Raw genomic sequence first — 16,662 nt, forward strand, 5'->3', positions numbered from 1 at the left:
CCCCTTAGGTATGTGTCTGGGGAAGGGGGGGGTCTACTCTCACAGGAGGATAGGTCTTCAGGGACAGCTCTGTATGTGGTCCTCTATGCGGTCACCCTCCCAAGACAACTGCTGGATGGCTCCATTTGTGCCCCTCCCCACAAGACTGCTCAGCTGTCCAGCAATGGGCCAGACTTGCCCTTGGCATCTTCTGCATGTGGGAAACCCTGTGTCCCGAGTGACGGGCTGGAATGAGCCCAGGCCCCACCTTTCCTGGGCTTGGGGTGAGTGGAGTGGGGACCTAGTAAGAGGTTTTAAGAGCCCGTCTACACCTCTGGCTCCCAGCTCCTTCCTGGCCTTCTGTGGAGACAGGAAACCTGGCTGGCTGGGTCTCCACAATGAAAGTGCTCTGTGTGCTCAGCAGTTTCTATCTGGCTGGAGGGCTCAGAAAGCCCAGGGAGAGTTCGGGGGGCTGCTCCCACCCAGAGAGCAAAGGTTCCTGGTCCTGGAGGGAGCCCTTCCAGATGCTCTCCTCCCTGCTGTGGGGAGGCCAAAAGTATTTCAGCTGGACAGCATTAGGAAAACCATGGTTTTCAGACCCAGAAGACTACCCCTGGCCCTGCCCTGGCCCTCCGTTCCCATCCCCACAGGACAGCCAGCTGAGCCACCCTCCTCAACGGTACTCAGAGAAGCCCACACTGTGTTCCATTCTACCTTCAAAAGCCCAAACGCTCATGGCAGGTTTTAGTAGGGAAGTGCATTCAAAGTCGGGCACATCCCTGGAGAGGAAATGGGTTTCTCTGGAGAGGTGGTGGCCTTGCCGGCCCACACCTGCACCTTTGTTGTCTCCTGACCTCCACAGGAGAATGGCACAGTGAAGAAGGCCATTGCCCAAATGACACAGAGCCTGCTGCTGTCGCTGGCTGCCCGGAGCCAGCTTCAGGAGCTGCGGGACAAGCTTCGTTCACCGGCGATGGACAAAGGGTCTGTCCTCAAGACTAAGCCGCCAGCCACTCAGAAGGACATCCTGGGCGTGTGCTGCGACCCCCTGGTGCTGGCCCAGCAGCTGACTCATATCGAGCTGGTCAGTGTTTCATTGTGCCCTGCCTGGCATGGGGGCGGGGATGCACTCACCAATGCTGGACCCCCAGCATCTTTCTCAACATAGTGCTGCAGGGCCTCCCCTGCTGGTCAGACTGGGGTGTCAGGTGAAGCTCACTTGTCGGCTCCTGGGTCCCTGGGATCACAGCAACCCCATGTATAGGGGAGGGGCTGGGTGATGGGGACTGGCCCAGGAGGTGAAAGGCTTAGAGGGGGAGGGCCTGTTCCCCTGCCCTGTCACCTCATCTTGCCTCTGCCCTGGGCTGAGAAGGTACCCTGCACCTAGGAGCCACTGCCCCCAAGACTTCCACCTCATCCCATGAAGCCCTGGGAGGGGAGGGGTCTTGCAGACCCCTGGGGTGCATTTCAGGGCCTGCCCACTGGCTGGGTGCTCTGATCAAGGAGGGCCTGTAGTGCACCCCTGCAGAAAGGTCTTCACAGCTACTCTAAACATGGCCTATACCCCGAGTGTGGGGCCTGCCGGAGAATGGCAGGTTCATCACCCCTCCTGTGCTACCTCCTCGCCCATCCTAGGAGAGGGTCAGCAGCATTCACCCTGAGGACCTGATGCAGATCGTCAGCCACATGGACTCTCGGGACAAGCACCGGGTGAGGGGCTGCTGTGTGCTCTGTGGTGGCCTTAGGGTGGGCCTAGCACCTATACCTATGCAGGGTGGGGGCCTTACAACCAAATGTTAGGGGTGTGGCCTGGTGCCTGCCCCAAGGGGTCAGCAGACAGCTATTCAGGGTGCTGCATGCTGGAAGGGGGCCACTGTTCCCAGGAACCCGGGGATGGGGCATCCTGGGAGACCTGGACCTGTCAGCTGCCCACACCCCACCATCACTTTCAGTCTCTTTTGCCATGGTTCCTGCTCACTTCTGGGGTTAGGGCTGGGGCAGCACCTGCTGGCAGGGTCCTCAGGTTCCCTGTGACCTGTTGTGTTTCTCCCAGTGCCGAGGGGACCTGACCAAGACCTATAGCCTGGAGGCCTATGACAACTGGTTCAACTGCCTTAGCATGCTAGTGGCCACCGAGGTGTGCCGGGTAAGTGCTGCATGGCCCATATGGGTGGGGTGACACTGTCCCTTCTCTGGACCCACAGTGCTTCCTGAGGCTCTGACTTCTACACCCCTGAGATGATAAAACTTTGAAAGTGGAGACAGAAGTCTCCATTGCTGGGGCACCAACATCCCTGTTCCCCCCTACCCTCCAGCCAATCTCACAGTAATTATGAGACACCCATCCATGGAGTGTACCTGGCATGTTCTGTGAGTTTATCTGGGACTCCCTTAGTACTCTCAGACTGCCCTCCTGCCCCCCTCTGCCCAGCACCGAAAATGCTACAGCTGCGTTTCCTACCTCTGCAGCCAATGAGCGTCTCCCCAGCCCTGGGTCTGACAGCTCTGAGGGCCCAGTGTAGCTCCTGTCTAGGCTGCCCTTCAGGGACTGGTTGGGGGGTTACTCCTGTAGGGGGCTCACCCTGAAGCTGTTTGGCTGCTCTCCAGGTGGTGAAGAAGAAGCACCGGACCCGCATGCTAGAGTTCTTTATTGATGTGGCCCGGGAGTGCTTCAACATCGGGAATTTCAACTCCATGATGGCCATCATCTGTGAGTGGCCAGGCCCCAGGGGCTTCCTACCCAGCTTCTGCATGGCCTACCTAACCCCACCCTGACTCCACCTGCTGTTCCCTGCAGCTGGCATGAACCTCAGTCCTGTGGCGAGGCTGAAGAAAACGTGGTCCAAAGTCAAGACGGCCAAGTTTGACGTCTTGGAGGTAAGCACCTCAGCCATGTCCTACATTGGCCTGAGGAGGGGTGGGCCTCATCCACTCTGCCCCCTTGCTCAGAACCCACTGCCCACAGTGCCATCTGGTGTAGGGCATGTTGAGCTGGCCTGGCTGCTCTAGGAGGTGGGTAGCTGAAGCTCTCCTCGGCCCTTGGAACTTTAGGCAGAACTGGCATTGCCTAAGGCAAGTTCTAGAGAGTGGTTAAGAAAGAGTTTGACAAAAGTGGGTCCCAGGGTGTTGCTGGGGTGTTGGGTGATGCTGACGAAGCAGAGGCTGTCCTTTTCCTGGCTTGAGTTCCTGCGGTCCTGGATCATCCAGGTGGCCCAAGAGTGGGTAGGTTCACCTGCAGCCTTCCCTGAAGTATTTGATCACAGAATCCACTTTCTGCAAATGTGTCCTATGGAGCTTGTCAATTTTGGGAGGTATTGGTCCAAGTAGAAGGGCAAAGGAAGGTTTTGAAAGGAAAGAAGTGAGACCCAGGCTCAGCAGGGCAGGGAAGAGGTGTGTGTGAGCTGTGAGACTTCTCTGTAACTTTCCTCATGTTTGGATCCAAACCCGGTACTCAGCCAGGTGCTCACTCCCAGAAAGGAGGCCTCTTCTGGTGACAGTCCAGGGCTGCCCAGCAGGGAAATGCCTTCCCCATCGCTGTTTCCTGCTCTGCGAAGGGGCATTCTGAACAAGTCAGGCGTACAGGGAGAACACAGCCAACCAGGTCCTCCTGTCTGCCCACAGCACCACATGGACCCATCCAGCAACTTCTGCAACTACCGCACTGCCCTGCAGGGTGCCACTCAAAGGTCCCAGATGGCCAACAGCAGCAGAGAGAAGATTGTTATCCCTGTATTCAACCTTTTCGTTAAGGACATTTACTTCCTGCACAAAATCCATACCAATCACTTGCCCAACGGGCATGTTAACTTTAAGGTGAGCTCAGCACCCTTGTGGCCTGAGGGGAGGGGGGCCAGACTGTCCCAACACAGGGCAGAACAGACCTCTCAGCCTTATCCTAGGGCAGGTAGAATCTGTGCTACTAGAGCTGAAAAGCAGTGGCCCTTTCCAGAAAGGCCTTTAGGACTGAAAGCTCCAGGGTGGGTTATGTGTGCTGTTTGTGAAGTATTAAGGGTGGCCCCAACACTGACCCCACCAGGGAGACAGAGAAAGGGCTACTTCTGGGGGTTTGGGAGTGAGGAAGGCTTTAGGCAAGAAGGTACCTGAGCAGGGAGGAGGCAGAATTCCAGATGGAAACCAAGGGTAGCTGGCCAACGGTGGGAAGGTAGGACAAAGGTTATGGGGGCCTGTGTAAGAATCCATAACTCTTTTCTACCCCTTACCTGTGTGAGGTAAGTACTGGACAGCCCCGTTTCCCCTACAGCTCCCCAGAGAATGAGATCATGACACGTTCAGGTTGGTGGTGCTGTGCTGGGTATGGCTGGCATACCTGCCTCAGCCTGGAGTCCCCGATGGGGCCCTCTTGGGGTCTTGCACGGGGGAGGCACAGACCCTGCTGCAGCCTCGGGCCTAGGCAAAGTGCAGGACCGAATGGTCTTGGGGACACTTACTGGCTTTGATGCTGCATAAAGTGCTGCCGTGGCCACAAAGTCAGCTGAGCAGGGTCACCGTCCCATCTTGCTGGGGCACAGAATGAAACCGGAACCTACGTCCCCTGCCCGAACCAAGGATTTCAAGCTTAAGGTGACAAATGAACATCCAGTTGGTCTTCTGTGCCTTCAGAAATTTTGGGAAATCTCCAGACAGATCCATGAGTTCATGACATGGACTCAGGTAGAGTGTCCCTTCGAGAAGGACAAGAAGATTCAGAACTACCTGCTCACGGCACCCATCTACAGCGAGGAAGGTGAGGCCCGGCTCCCCAGGGCAGCACACCCACCTCCCTACACTGTACATGTCACCCTGACTCCCCATGTCCAGGGCCTCTCCTCTCCTGGGGGGTTGCCCTGGGAGGCAGGCCTGATCACAGGGGAAGCTGAGCCCACAGGGCTGAGTACGTGAGGGTGGGCTGTGGGTAGGTGACAGGATGAGAACAAGGAGAGATGGGGCTCTGGAAGCCCCGATAGTGTTGCAGAACCAGGAAGCTTCTCAGTCTCCAAACTGTGAGCTCTAGAACCCCAGGGAGCAGAGACCTGTGGACAGGCCCAGACCAGAAGTCACTGTCCCTTCCCAGGCCCAGTTGTACCCCTAGAAAGGAAGGGACAACTGGTGTGGTAGGCAGACTGACTGCATGTGGACGTGGGTTCTGAGGGGCTTCTTCTCTCAGCTCTCTTCATCGCCTCCTTTGAAAGTGAAGGTCCTGAAAACCACATGGAGAAGGATAGCTGGAAGACTCTCAGGTAGGAGAACCCCCAGGACGGGCCTGTGAGCCCCCGAGATCAGTCCTGTGCCCAAGTCTGCTGGAAGGGAGAGGACTGGGGAGCGTGATGGATCTGCCCTTCTGAAAGGCGGCCAGGGGTGTCTCTACACAGGCTGCCAGTCGGTGGGAGGCTGAGGACTTGGGTCTGAGTGTCGCTGACCCTTCCCCTCTTGGCCGGATCTTTGAATCCAGGCTGTCCCCAAATAGCGTGGCCTGCCTTCTGCCTGCCCAGGGGAAGGGCCTGCCAACCACCTGACCATTTCTCTGTGCCCTGCTTACCTTTAGGACGACTCTCCTTAACAGAGCCTGAAGGCACGGATGCAGCCTGCAGACGCTGGACGAAGCACACACATGCACTGAGTTTTAATCTTGATTGATAAGGGTTGAGATGAGGAGGCCTCACTGGTTGGGGTCCATTTTGTATATAACTTTTATGGGAAAAAAAATAATTATTTCATGCATCAACCTTTGGCACTTACAAAAGTTTTTTTGTTTATTTTAAATAACAGGGCAGGGCCCTGCTTCGGGGAGGGTGGGGAAAGTATCATGGGAGATGGCATCCATGATAACATCTTATTCTAATGAAATGTAGATTTTTATTTTCTACTTTTGATTATTAACATCTTACGAAAAAATATTAAAAAAAAAAACAAAACCCAACCAAAACCAATGTGAGCCCTGCCTGCTTGGACGCCCTTCCAGCCAGTGTCTCTGATGTCGGGGTTAGTGCCTTAGAGAGTACTGGAGGGCTGGTCTCCCACTCTATTCTTTTAGCCCTCAGCCAGCCAGTGCCAGGGAAATGCCAGGAAAGCTCTGCCCTGGGCCACAAAGTACCTGCCCTCAAAACCTAGGCCAGAGAGGTTCTAGCAAGAAGGGCTTGGCTGGCCAGGGGGCCTCATTTGCATACTTCTAGAAGCAAACCCTGAGTACAGGCTTTCCAAAGTTTACATTTTCATTTTCCTTTATCAGGGATTTAGGGGGTCGGGGAGGGGCAGGGGGATACCTGGCAGCATATTTCCATTGGAATATGTCTGGCAAATTGTTCAACTACATTTTAGGAAAAGAGAAAATCTAAAATAAATGTAAGGGGGGAGGGTGTGGTGGAATTGTCTGTTTCCCAGGCTATAACGGAAAGGTACACTGAGCTGTAATGAAGAGAGTACAAAGTAGACTTGAGGATAGGGACATTTAAAGCAGTTCCTGAAACTCCAGTACAAAATGAAAAGAAGCAACTTACAAAGCAGTATTCTAGCAGACTGCCTCCTCCTTCCCTCTGGGTGGGGGCTCCCCTAAGGGAATCTGAAACAGAATATTAGCCAGACCAGACTGCTGGAGCCCACTCACAGAAAACTACCCAGCATTTGGAGGTATTTTCCATACCCAAACTTGAGTACACTCCATTTTCTGTCTTTCTGGCTGTGGGAGGGCAAGTCCTGATCCCTCAAAAGCCAGAGGTGGGCCATCTGCTCTGACTCTCCCTCACAGCAGGGCTTTCGTTCTGCACAAGCAGATTCAGAACTACTCACCCTTGTTTCTCTCCGTATGCCTGGCTTCCCAGGAGCCTGCAGCCGAGATGCCCAAGTGAGGATGGGTCAGTTAGTTGCTAATTCCCAAAGCTCCTAGGAGAGCCTGGAGATGTGGAGGTGAGGCCTCAGGAAGGGGTGGCTCCCCAATCCGATATGGACGTCGCCCTCAGCCCTGGGTGGAACAAGATTATTTACACTGTATTGTCACAGTGTTTTTGCACTTTTCAGATGTTCTAGATAGTACATATTGTATCTTGGTAGTACATATTGCCTTGTTTATGTATTTGAGATACAGAAAGGCTAAAAACTTGAGAATATATATTTGGAATACAACGTTAGAACACTTTGTCTTGCGAGTTAAGGAGCTTTCATGTCAGTGTGCACTCCACGGGGTCATCAGTCCTAGTACCTACCTGATACAGTGTCTATGTTTGCTACTTTATTTTCCCAATTTGATACACACCTTACGATGTTTTGGTATTTTGAGATGAACTCTGAGTACAAAGCTGTACCGTAACACAGGATGTCAGTTGTTGGTGTGACTGGACGTACTTGCATCAATAAAAGAACATGTTGCTCCCCTTGCATGCCTGCTCTCTGCGTGTAGCTGGTGAGGCCTGATGGCTTGGCTGCTGACAAAGAGGTGTGAGGATGTCTAGGTCCTTCAAAGAAGGAGCAAGGGTCTCCCACCTACACAACACATTCTGACAAAGGGCTTCAAATAAATAATGCAAAACAAGACCAAGTTGTAGAAGAGTTGTGTTCTGGTCCTGCTTTCCTCAAGGTAAGATCCCAAACTGTATCACTAGTTGATTGTATCACATGGTCCTAGAAGTTTGGGAAACTTAACCCATATAAGACTGTAAATGCTCCTTTACTACAGGACTAGTCAGAACTGTCGGTTCTGTGGGGCTCTGCTGGGGCAAGGGAAGTTGGGGGCGCCTGCTGACATCTTTCTGTAGAACAGTTTGCAGAATGCAGTTCTAGATGGGGGCTCTTTCTGTTGTGATGAGTCACCTTCAAGACTACTAAAGAAAAGGGATTTGTTGAAAGGCACATGAGAGTTTGTGGAATTGAAAGAAAAGCATTGAGACACCGGAATGGAAGCCAAACTCCCACCTGTCCCTCTCCAGCCTATCCCACTGCCACTCTGTCAACAATGCCCAGGCTGGACGAGATCTGCTCTACAGTTCACTGAACCTTACCCTGTTCCCTCAGAGCTAACTCGGGCTCATTTTTCAACGTGTACAGTGTCTGCCATCTGCCCAACAGAAACCTTTCTGTGATGGGTGTGCTCTCTATCTGCATTGCTGCTAGTTACATCTGTGCACTGAGATGTGGCCAATACAACTGAGGAATGGAATTTCTAATTTGAGGTGTAAATAGCTAGTGGCCACTGTACTGGACAGAACGCTAGGCCTGTGGGGCTTTGTCACCTGCTGTCCTTCCAGTGGCCTATGGACAGCACACAATAGGTGCTTAGGTGTTTGTAGAGCAATGAGGACACCTATGAGGACGCACAAGTGAGTTTTGGGTAAATGACACTTTTTCAGTCTTTATGATTCAATGGAATTCTTAATTTCCTGGTAAAGTCATTTTTGAACGTTTCTACCTACCTCAGCTGAAGAAGGGGCAGCACATCCTTCAGTGTGTGCCTTGGCCGTGGAGCTTGAGCTGGAAGTGCATGGCGAGCTCTCTTGGCTAGCTGTGGTGCTCCTGCACCCACAGAGTAGTCCCCCTAGGCATGCTTCTCAAGGTGTGGCTCTTTGATGGCAGCATTAGCAGCACTGGGCACTTGCTCAAACTGATCTCAGAGTCCCTCTGCAGGCTCACTAAAGGGGAAAACGGGGTTGGGGAGTCCAGAGTGTTTGGGAAGCTCCTCTGCTGATCCTCACAGCCCACCTTTCCCAGGTACAGCTCACTTCTCCCAGGTGCACTCTGCTTTGCACACATCAAACCTCCACGTCACTAGTGCACGTCCTTTAATGTACTATGGTCCTGTGCTCGCACACATTCTTCCAGAGTCCCCTTACAGCTTCTCTGGTGAGTGGTGCTCTGTGCTCCTCCGGGCCCCATCTGTTTTCTCACCTTATACCATTGGCATCCGTCTTGCCCTCAGTCTTGGCTTTCTGAGTAGGAGCCACTTGCGTAGCTGTGTGGCCAGCGATCAGCAAGGTGTGCAGCTCCTACCACCTCCACATGATGACTGAATGCTGCCTTTCACTTCACACACACATTTGAAGAACAAATCTATGTTATAGCATCATGTGACAGGAAATAAGCTAAGGATCTCTCCTAAGGCCATAGAGACTTCTGTGACAAAACTAAGATTATTTGTGAAATATATACCCATTACACCTATATATAAAAATAATGTCCTCTTCCCCAGGGAGGCAAGACAGGATAAGCATAAGAGCAAGGAATCAAAAGTTAAACTATTAGGATTCGAATCCTAGTTTCCAGTTCTCAGCAGGGTATACTTGGAAAAGTTGTTTGTCTTTTAAAGCTTCCATTTTCTTAAGATTGAGATGAAATTACAATACTCTCTGTCTCATGGGGTTGTTGTAATGTTACACGGCAGAAAGTGCAGTGCCTGGTTCATTAGAAGCAGTCAGTGTTAGCTGGGTACTTGCAGTGGCACCCCTGATGAAACTGAACCCCACTTCTCCCACAGAGCAGAATCTCCTGGGAAAAGTGACACAAGAATTATAAGTGACCTTCTCAAAGGGACAACTGATGTTCTGGTTAATATATTCTAACACTACTGAAAAGTCACTTGTGTTAAATTTAATCAGTATATACATATATGAGGAAAAATCCCACAAATTGGGGATTCTGAACTACTTTCTAAATGAAAAACCTATTACCCACATACAGGCTAGTGACCTTAGATCATACCAACACAATTTCTGTTTTTATTCCCAGAAAGGAAGTCATGATAATGTGAGGAAGGTGAAGGGCTACCAACCCCTCTCCCCTAAATATCTATCTTAACATACCCCAAACTCTTATGTATGGATCTTAAGCAACAATGTTGAGGAAACAGTGTTGTCAAGTATATAAGAAAACGTGGGATTTAAAAAATTCATTTTCATTTCTTAACGAATAGAGGCTCTTCTCCAAATTTGGTCATAATTCTGAAGAAATTACGAGAGTGTAGGATTGGAAAATATGAAGCAAGAGACATAAAGGGCACGGAGAATACAACAATACGTCTAACATGTTATTGGAGCTTTTGAAAGAATGAGGTAAAGACAATGAAATATAATAGCTGAATATCTTTCAGAACTGATAAAAGACAATAATAATCCAAGGGGCCAAAAGAATCTCAAGCAGGATCAGAAAAAAAACAAAAACAAACAAAAAAACCCCAAAACCCCACAAACACACATATCATAGTGATACAGAACAGAGATAAAGAGGAGATCCTGAAGGCAGCCAGGAAAAAAAAAGTTGATTACTTTCAAAGGAGTATCAACCTTAAGCTGATAACTTACTTATGAGGGAAATAACTGAAGCCAGAAGACAGCAGAGTAACATCAATGTGTTAAAAAAAAATTCCCAACCTAGAATTCTATACTCTTCAAAAAATATTTTTTAAATGAGATAAAGATATTTATGAACCAAAATGGAGTTTGCTATCAGCAGACCTTCACTGAAATTCTAAAGATTGACTCTTGACTTCCACACTATATACATAAATTATTTCTAGATGCATCACAGATCTAAGTATGAATGGCGCAACAAAGATGAGAAGGGAAGTTATAAGCAATCTTAATAAAGCATCTAAAAGAAAACAGGAAAATTTCTTCTTTGCTTTCGAGCAGGCAAAGGTTTCTTAAATTGGATACCAAAATCACTGGCTATAAAAGAAAGAAAAATGATAAAATGGACATTAAAATTAACAGCTTTTATTTACTAACAGATAGCATTAAGAGAATGAAAACAGTCCCCTGCCTCGGGGAAGGTATTTGCAATACATAAACCTGACAAAAGACTTGATCCAGAATACAGAAGTAACTCCTACCAATCAATTAAAAAAAAAAAAAAAAAAAAAAAAGGCAATTTAAAAACAGGTAAAAAAATTTTACTAGGCATTTCAGAAAAGAAGATCTTCAAGTGGCCAATAAGCACATGAAAAGATATCATTTCCCTAGTAATAAACTAATAAAACCAAAATGAGAGAACTGTACATACTCAATAGAGATTAAAGGGTCTAAATTGAAAACATTGAAAATACTATGTTGGGACAATGTGACACAACTGGATTCCTCACACGTGGCTGGCAAGAGTGAGTTATTTGAAAGGACTGAAAAAATTGGTCAGCCTCTGGCAAGCTTAATCAAGGAAAAACAAAAGGCACAAATAATATCTGGAATGAAAGAAGGGTTATCACTATAGATCCTGTACATATTACAGATATAAGAGGATATTATAAACAACTTTGTATATTTCATCTAAATTTTCAAATTTATCACTATAAATTCCTAGAAGACTGCACCTTATCTAAAATAACACAATCAAAACTGACTTTAAAAGAAAGAGAAAATCTGAATAGATCTATAATCATTAAATAAATTGAACCAGTGATCAGAAATCTTCCCAAAAAGAAAACTTCATGGTCATGTGGCTTTCAGGTAGTTCTGTCAAATATTCAAAGAGGAAATAATTCCAGTCTTAGAAAACTTTTTTAGAAACAGAAGGAGGAAGACCTATCACTTACTTTATAGGTTAGCATAACCTTAATAAAAACTCATGAACACAGATGAAAAACACCTCAAATATATATACACATAAACACCCATACACACACAAATACATACACAGATATGCAAATGAAGTGGGTGTGTGCGCACGCACACACGATAAACTAAATCCAGCAATGCATAATAAGAATAATATATCATGAAACATTGGAGTTTACCCTAGGAATGCAAGGGTACTTCAGAAAACTGATTAACTTAACATCTCAAAGATGGAAAAAAAACCATACGATCATCTCAACAGATGCAGTAGTATAAAGTAACTTTGTTAACTTGATAAAGGGTATTTATAAAAACACCTTCAGCAAATACCATACTTACTGATGAAACACTGAGAGTGTTCCCCTTGAAATCAGAAACATGGTCAGGAAGTCCACTATTATCACCTCCAGTCAACACTGCACAACAAATCCCAACAAGCACAGTAAGACACGGAAAATAAAGACATAAAAACTGAAAAGAAACAAAACTTTTACTACTCATAGAGATATGATTGCATAACAGAAAAATACGAAAGAAGCCAGAAACACATCACTAGAATTAAGTGTTTTTGGCAAGGTTGCTGAACACAAGAATCAATTGGGTTTCTAAGCACCAGCAATAGACAATAAAAAAAGAAAAAAGATAGTTACAATGGCATAAAAAATGCAAAGTATCTAGGAAAAATCTATAAAATAATACATGTAAACCCACTGTGTGAAAAAGTATAAAATTTAATTGAAAGACAATAAAGACCTAAATAGATATGTCGTGTTCAAGGACTGGAAGACTCCGTATCATAAAGATGTGAAATGTCCCCAAGGTGATCTTAGAGATTCAATGAAATCCCAATCAAATTCATGAAAGTTTTGTGAAACTTAACTAGCTTATTCTAAAATTTATATGAAAATACCAGGGCCACAAATAGCCACGACAATTGTTAAGAGTGGGCAAGTGACTAGCTCTTAGAAATACTGATTTCTTATAAAGTTATAGTAATTTAGGCCATGATGTAAGGGTATGGTGATGGACAGAAAGCCTAATTGAACAGAGAGAGCCTAGAACCAGACCTCTCCATGTATGGAGATCTGATGGATGGGAGTGGTTCTGCAGATCAGTGGGTAAAATATGGACTATATTGTAAGGTGATGCTGGAAAAAGTGTAATACAATCTTTGCTTCATGGCACATATAAAAAGCTCTTCCAGTTAGGTTAAAGACCTAACTAGGAAAAGCAAAGCTATATATGAGGTATTCAGAAGACAATATAGAACAATAGCTTTAAGCCCTCTTTCCTTAATATAAGGTTATAAATCAATAATAAAAAGTAGAATCCATAAAGGGAAAAAATAGTCACATTAAAGTTAATTTTTATTAATGAAAAAGTACCATCAAGAATGGGAAAAAACAAGCCACATCCTGGGAGGAGATAGTTAACCAATAAGAACTGGTTATGTGATGAACTCCTATGAACTGATAGAAATGGGCAAAAAGACTGAAATGCAAATTGTAATTATAATTCATGCCTAAGGCCTACTAGATTAGCAAGAATTAATAAACCTGGGGCGCCTGGGTGGCACAGTCGGTTAAGCGTCCGGCTTCAGCCAGGTCACGATCTCGCGGTCCATGAGTTCGAGCCCTGCGTCAGGCTCTGGGCTGATGGCTCGGAGCCTGGAGCCTGTTTCCGATTCTGTGTCTCCCTCTCTCTGCCCCTCCCCCGTTCATGCTCTGTCTCTCTCTGTCCCAAAAATAAAAAAAAACGTTGAAAAAAAATTTTTAAAAAGAATTAATAAACCTAACAAAATTATTGCCAAGGATGCAAAATGAACTGTCTCACAGTGCTGAAGATAGTCCACTTTGGAAAGGAAACAGAATGTACACACAACTGATGACCCAACATTATTACTAAAGAAATTCTTGTACACTGACACATATATAGTCGGGAAAACTAAGAAAAACAAGTGAAAAATTATCACAGAAATCAGAATGGCTACTATTATGGGGGGTGAGGGTTTGTGATTAAGAAGGGGCACACAGAGGCCTTTCACTGACAATGTTCTTTATCTCACTCTGGGTAGCTGTTTGCTTTATTACTCTTTAAATTACACAATTACATGTTATATTCTTTTCTGTATTTATGGTATTTTGCAACAGAAAAAAATTATCACATTTTCATTTAAATTTTGATAATAAAATACTTTATTGGTACCATTTAATGTCAAAGCCACAGTATGTTTCCATTGCTTAGCTTCCATTTTTAAATTAAAGGCTAGTTTTTTTTAAAAAAGGAGAAAAGGTAAAATCACTTGATTCTGTCAAAAAACAAGATGCAACTTACCTTCGCAAATAATTAGGTTCTCTCAGTTTAAATACCAAAATTCACTGGTCTTCGTAATAAATAACTGTATATAAAGGAGACAATGGCCTAATAATTCTGTAGAGAACATTTTACACATCTTAAAAAAAAAGCCTAAATGCTACCCAACTTAAAACTTGAGTTACTGTAAAATGAATTCATGTAGCACCAAGAAATTTGGAATTTATATTTCAGATGATACGATTTACTGAGTAAAAAGTAATGACTTTTCTTCTGTGAATTTTCAGGGGTTTATATACAAATAGGAAGGATACAATATAGGTCCCTTTTAAAAGCCAAATCAAAATCTATGCATGCCTTTCACCTTATCTCCAATTTCTGGATCTAGCAATTGACCGTATGGTAAAAGGTCCATGTGTGATAAATAACATAGTACAGTCCTATCTGAATATAACTTCTTATGCATCTTGTCTCATTAACATAATTTATACCTCAAGTAAAACAATATTCTATCTGCAAACAATACATTTCTCTAAAATATTCTGTAATTCAGATTTCCATTCAGATTACTTTCCCCTCCACCTCTTTTTGCAAATCAGTGTAATCTATGGTATACCTCATTAAATTGTTTTTCTTCAAGAAACTCTCTCTCAACTCAAAGTAGCATAACATTACAAATACAGATGTAGCATATATTAACATATTAGGGAAAAAAAGGATAATAAATATATACGGATTCAAGCTAAATGAGACAATGCAAAGCAAAAAACACACAAAAGCATGCTATGTTCATCTATTCTGAACCACTATAAGAAGGCCCCGGTAGCACCTGGCTCATGTAAACGGATGTTCCCAGATATCACCTGCTCTCCAACATAAGTAAATGTTCTAGTAAAGACATTTCCATGTTTGTTTACTTAAAACAATCCATAGCAACTCTGACTACTAATCCAGAACACGATAACACATTATAGTTTTAATCATGAGTCATAGATTCTAACCTAAGTATTTTCACTATTACTCATTTGTTTAATACCAGACATTCAGGGAGCTAAGCAACATTAAGCGTTTTTATTTCTGATTTCTTTTGATTGATTCTGAATTTCAGATGTGTCATTTAGTCATCCTCTGCTTCAGTGAAAAGGTTTCTTCAAGCAACTGACTAAAGGTCTTAATATAAAAGCAGGTTGACTCAGTGGTCAGCAGGTGAAGAACCCTTGTCCACACAATCCCTCCATAACACTCTGTCCTCTGTGCAGGACTGGATGCTCCTGACCCACCCTGAGCACAACACATTCCATCCCTCAACCCAGATGCAACCCGGGCACATCAGAACATGGGTGCAGGGTAGAAACGACCTCAAAACTACTTTTGGGGCAAACACCAGATTTCAATTTGTCAGTGATTCCAAAGTATGGTATTCTCACAAAACAGGCTTTGCACTGAAACACTTGCTTTTTCTTCCCATATCAAGTTAAACTGCTTAAAGTAAAGTAATGCCAGAAAGAACACAAAAAATAAGCATGTCTTCTCTGAAAGAGGCACTGCATCTGGAATTGGAATTAAGGCTAAAAAAATAGTGCTGGTTTGTGGTTCAGACTAGTGTGCCAATGATGACATTAACCAACAGCTTCACTATTTGTCCTGTATGCCTGTTTGTGAAGATGGGTCTCTATCTCCTCCCTGAAGACCAGCATTCCCAGGTGCGAGTGAGAAGCCTCGTTCATGGCTTTGGACTGGATGCACATACGGTACTGCTCGGGGGTCAATTCATCAGCACAGCGTTTCTCATGCCAGAGGTGGAAAAGACCAGGAACCGGAGTCCGAATCACAATCAGGTCACCATGTAAGTATTTTCGATAAAGATGAACATCTTCTCCACCCCAACCTTTTACTTCCATGTCGAATCCACCTGCAGGATTAAAATGGACACTGTACATAACTGTTCTGACAGCTAGAGCACAGTCAGACCTGATAAGGATCAAGATGTTCTGCTTCAAATGACATGGCATGGTATAGCCTAAAGACACCTCATGGAGAAGACTGACATCCTGGTTTGGAAGTCAGTTAGGAGCAGACATCTAGGAGCGCAGGGTCTGTTGTCCAGAGTATCAAAATGAGATTAAATATTTGAGAATGCTTTGTAAACGTCAAAGTTATATAGAAAATCTGGAGAAAATCAAAGGAGAAGGAAATATAAATCACCCATAATCTCACCACCTTTATTATAATTAACATAATTATCCTTTGAGACGTAAGTTTTTCTGGGTCACAGAAAATTTTCAAGAGGAGAAAAGAGAAGAAATGTCTAAGCTGAACATATACATTTGAGAATGGGCACACAGATGATTTAAAGCCATAGGAATGGATGAAATTACTGAAGGAGTTTAGAAAGAAAACAGGGCTTGGGTCTAAATCCTAAGTAAGTAATGCCAACATGTGCAGGTTAAACATGCAGAGAAAGATAAGTCAGCAAAAGAGTCTGACAAATGGCACCAGAGGATGGAGAAAATTCTGGAGATCAAGCTATCAGAGTAGTCAAACGAAGAAAGTGTCGTGAAGAAGAAATGGTCATGTGTGTGCCGCTCAGTTAAGAACTTAAAAAGACCCAAGTAGACCTGGAAACATACATGTTATTTATAATCTTACCTACTAGAACAATTCTGATGCAGTGATGGGGCAAATGGATAACTGGAATGGGTAAACACATGAAACAGGAGAAAAAGTTGAGACTATTTTCAAACTGGCTTAAGCTGAACAATGAACTTTCTAAAGAAGCATGGAGAACATAAACCATTTGGAGTTTTCTGAAAAACTAGAAAATATTTTTAAAAACTGAGAA

General features: G+C 45.1%; 2 protein-coding genes and 1 long non-coding RNA gene across 6 annotated transcripts in view; 1 reads left to right on the forward strand and 2 right to left on the reverse strand.

Annotated features, from left to right (window-relative positions):
• The window catches only part of RASGEF1A (RasGEF domain family member 1A), a 33,617-nt gene extending 27,945 nt beyond the window's left edge, over positions 1 to 5,672 (forward strand). Inside the window, exons 5-13 of the mRNA XM_040485820.1 lie at positions 842 to 1,063; positions 1,615 to 1,689; positions 2,033 to 2,125; positions 2,587 to 2,689; positions 2,777 to 2,856; positions 3,601 to 3,792; positions 4,600 to 4,723; positions 5,144 to 5,216; positions 5,522 to 5,672. Coding sequence (XP_040341754.1) covers positions 842 to 1,063; positions 1,615 to 1,689; positions 2,033 to 2,125; positions 2,587 to 2,689; positions 2,777 to 2,856; positions 3,601 to 3,792; positions 4,600 to 4,723; positions 5,144 to 5,216; positions 5,522 to 5,546 — 987 coding nt within the window. The 3' untranslated portion in view covers positions 5,547 to 5,672. The remainder of the gene's footprint in view (positions 1 to 841; positions 1,064 to 1,614; positions 1,690 to 2,032; positions 2,126 to 2,586; positions 2,690 to 2,776; positions 2,857 to 3,600; positions 3,793 to 4,599; positions 4,724 to 5,143; positions 5,217 to 5,521) is intronic.
• Positions 2,611 to 8,353, reverse strand: LOC121036969 (uncharacterized). The gene is made up of 3 exons (XR_005793549.1): positions 6,763 to 8,353; positions 5,516 to 5,664; positions 2,611 to 5,176 (listed from the first exon to the last, which is right to left on the reverse strand). It is a non-coding gene; the product is annotated as an uncharacterized LOC121036969 (long non-coding RNA).
• Positions 8,354 to 13,678: 5,325 nt separating this feature from the next.
• CSGALNACT2 (chondroitin sulfate N-acetylgalactosaminyltransferase 2) overlaps positions 13,679 to 16,662 on the reverse strand; it is a 46,347-nt gene continuing 43,363 nt past the window's right edge. For 3 of the 4 annotated variants that reach the window (XM_040485812.1, XM_040485810.1, XM_040485811.1), the window contains one exon: positions 13,679 to 15,732. In XM_040485812.1, the coding sequence (XP_040341746.1) occupies positions 15,440 to 15,732 (293 nt within the window). In that variant the 3' untranslated portion in view covers positions 13,679 to 15,439. The remainder of the gene's footprint in view (positions 15,733 to 16,662) is intronic. The other variant, XM_040485815.1, reaches the window with a different exon arrangement.

Source organism: Herpailurus yagouaroundi, unplaced genomic scaffold (assembly GCF_014898765.1).
Source record: "Herpailurus yagouaroundi ecotype Mexico unplaced genomic scaffold, PumYag 163, whole genome shotgun sequence".
In the NCBI taxonomy this organism is placed as follows: domain Eukaryota; kingdom Metazoa; phylum Chordata; class Mammalia; order Carnivora; family Felidae; genus Herpailurus; species Herpailurus yagouaroundi.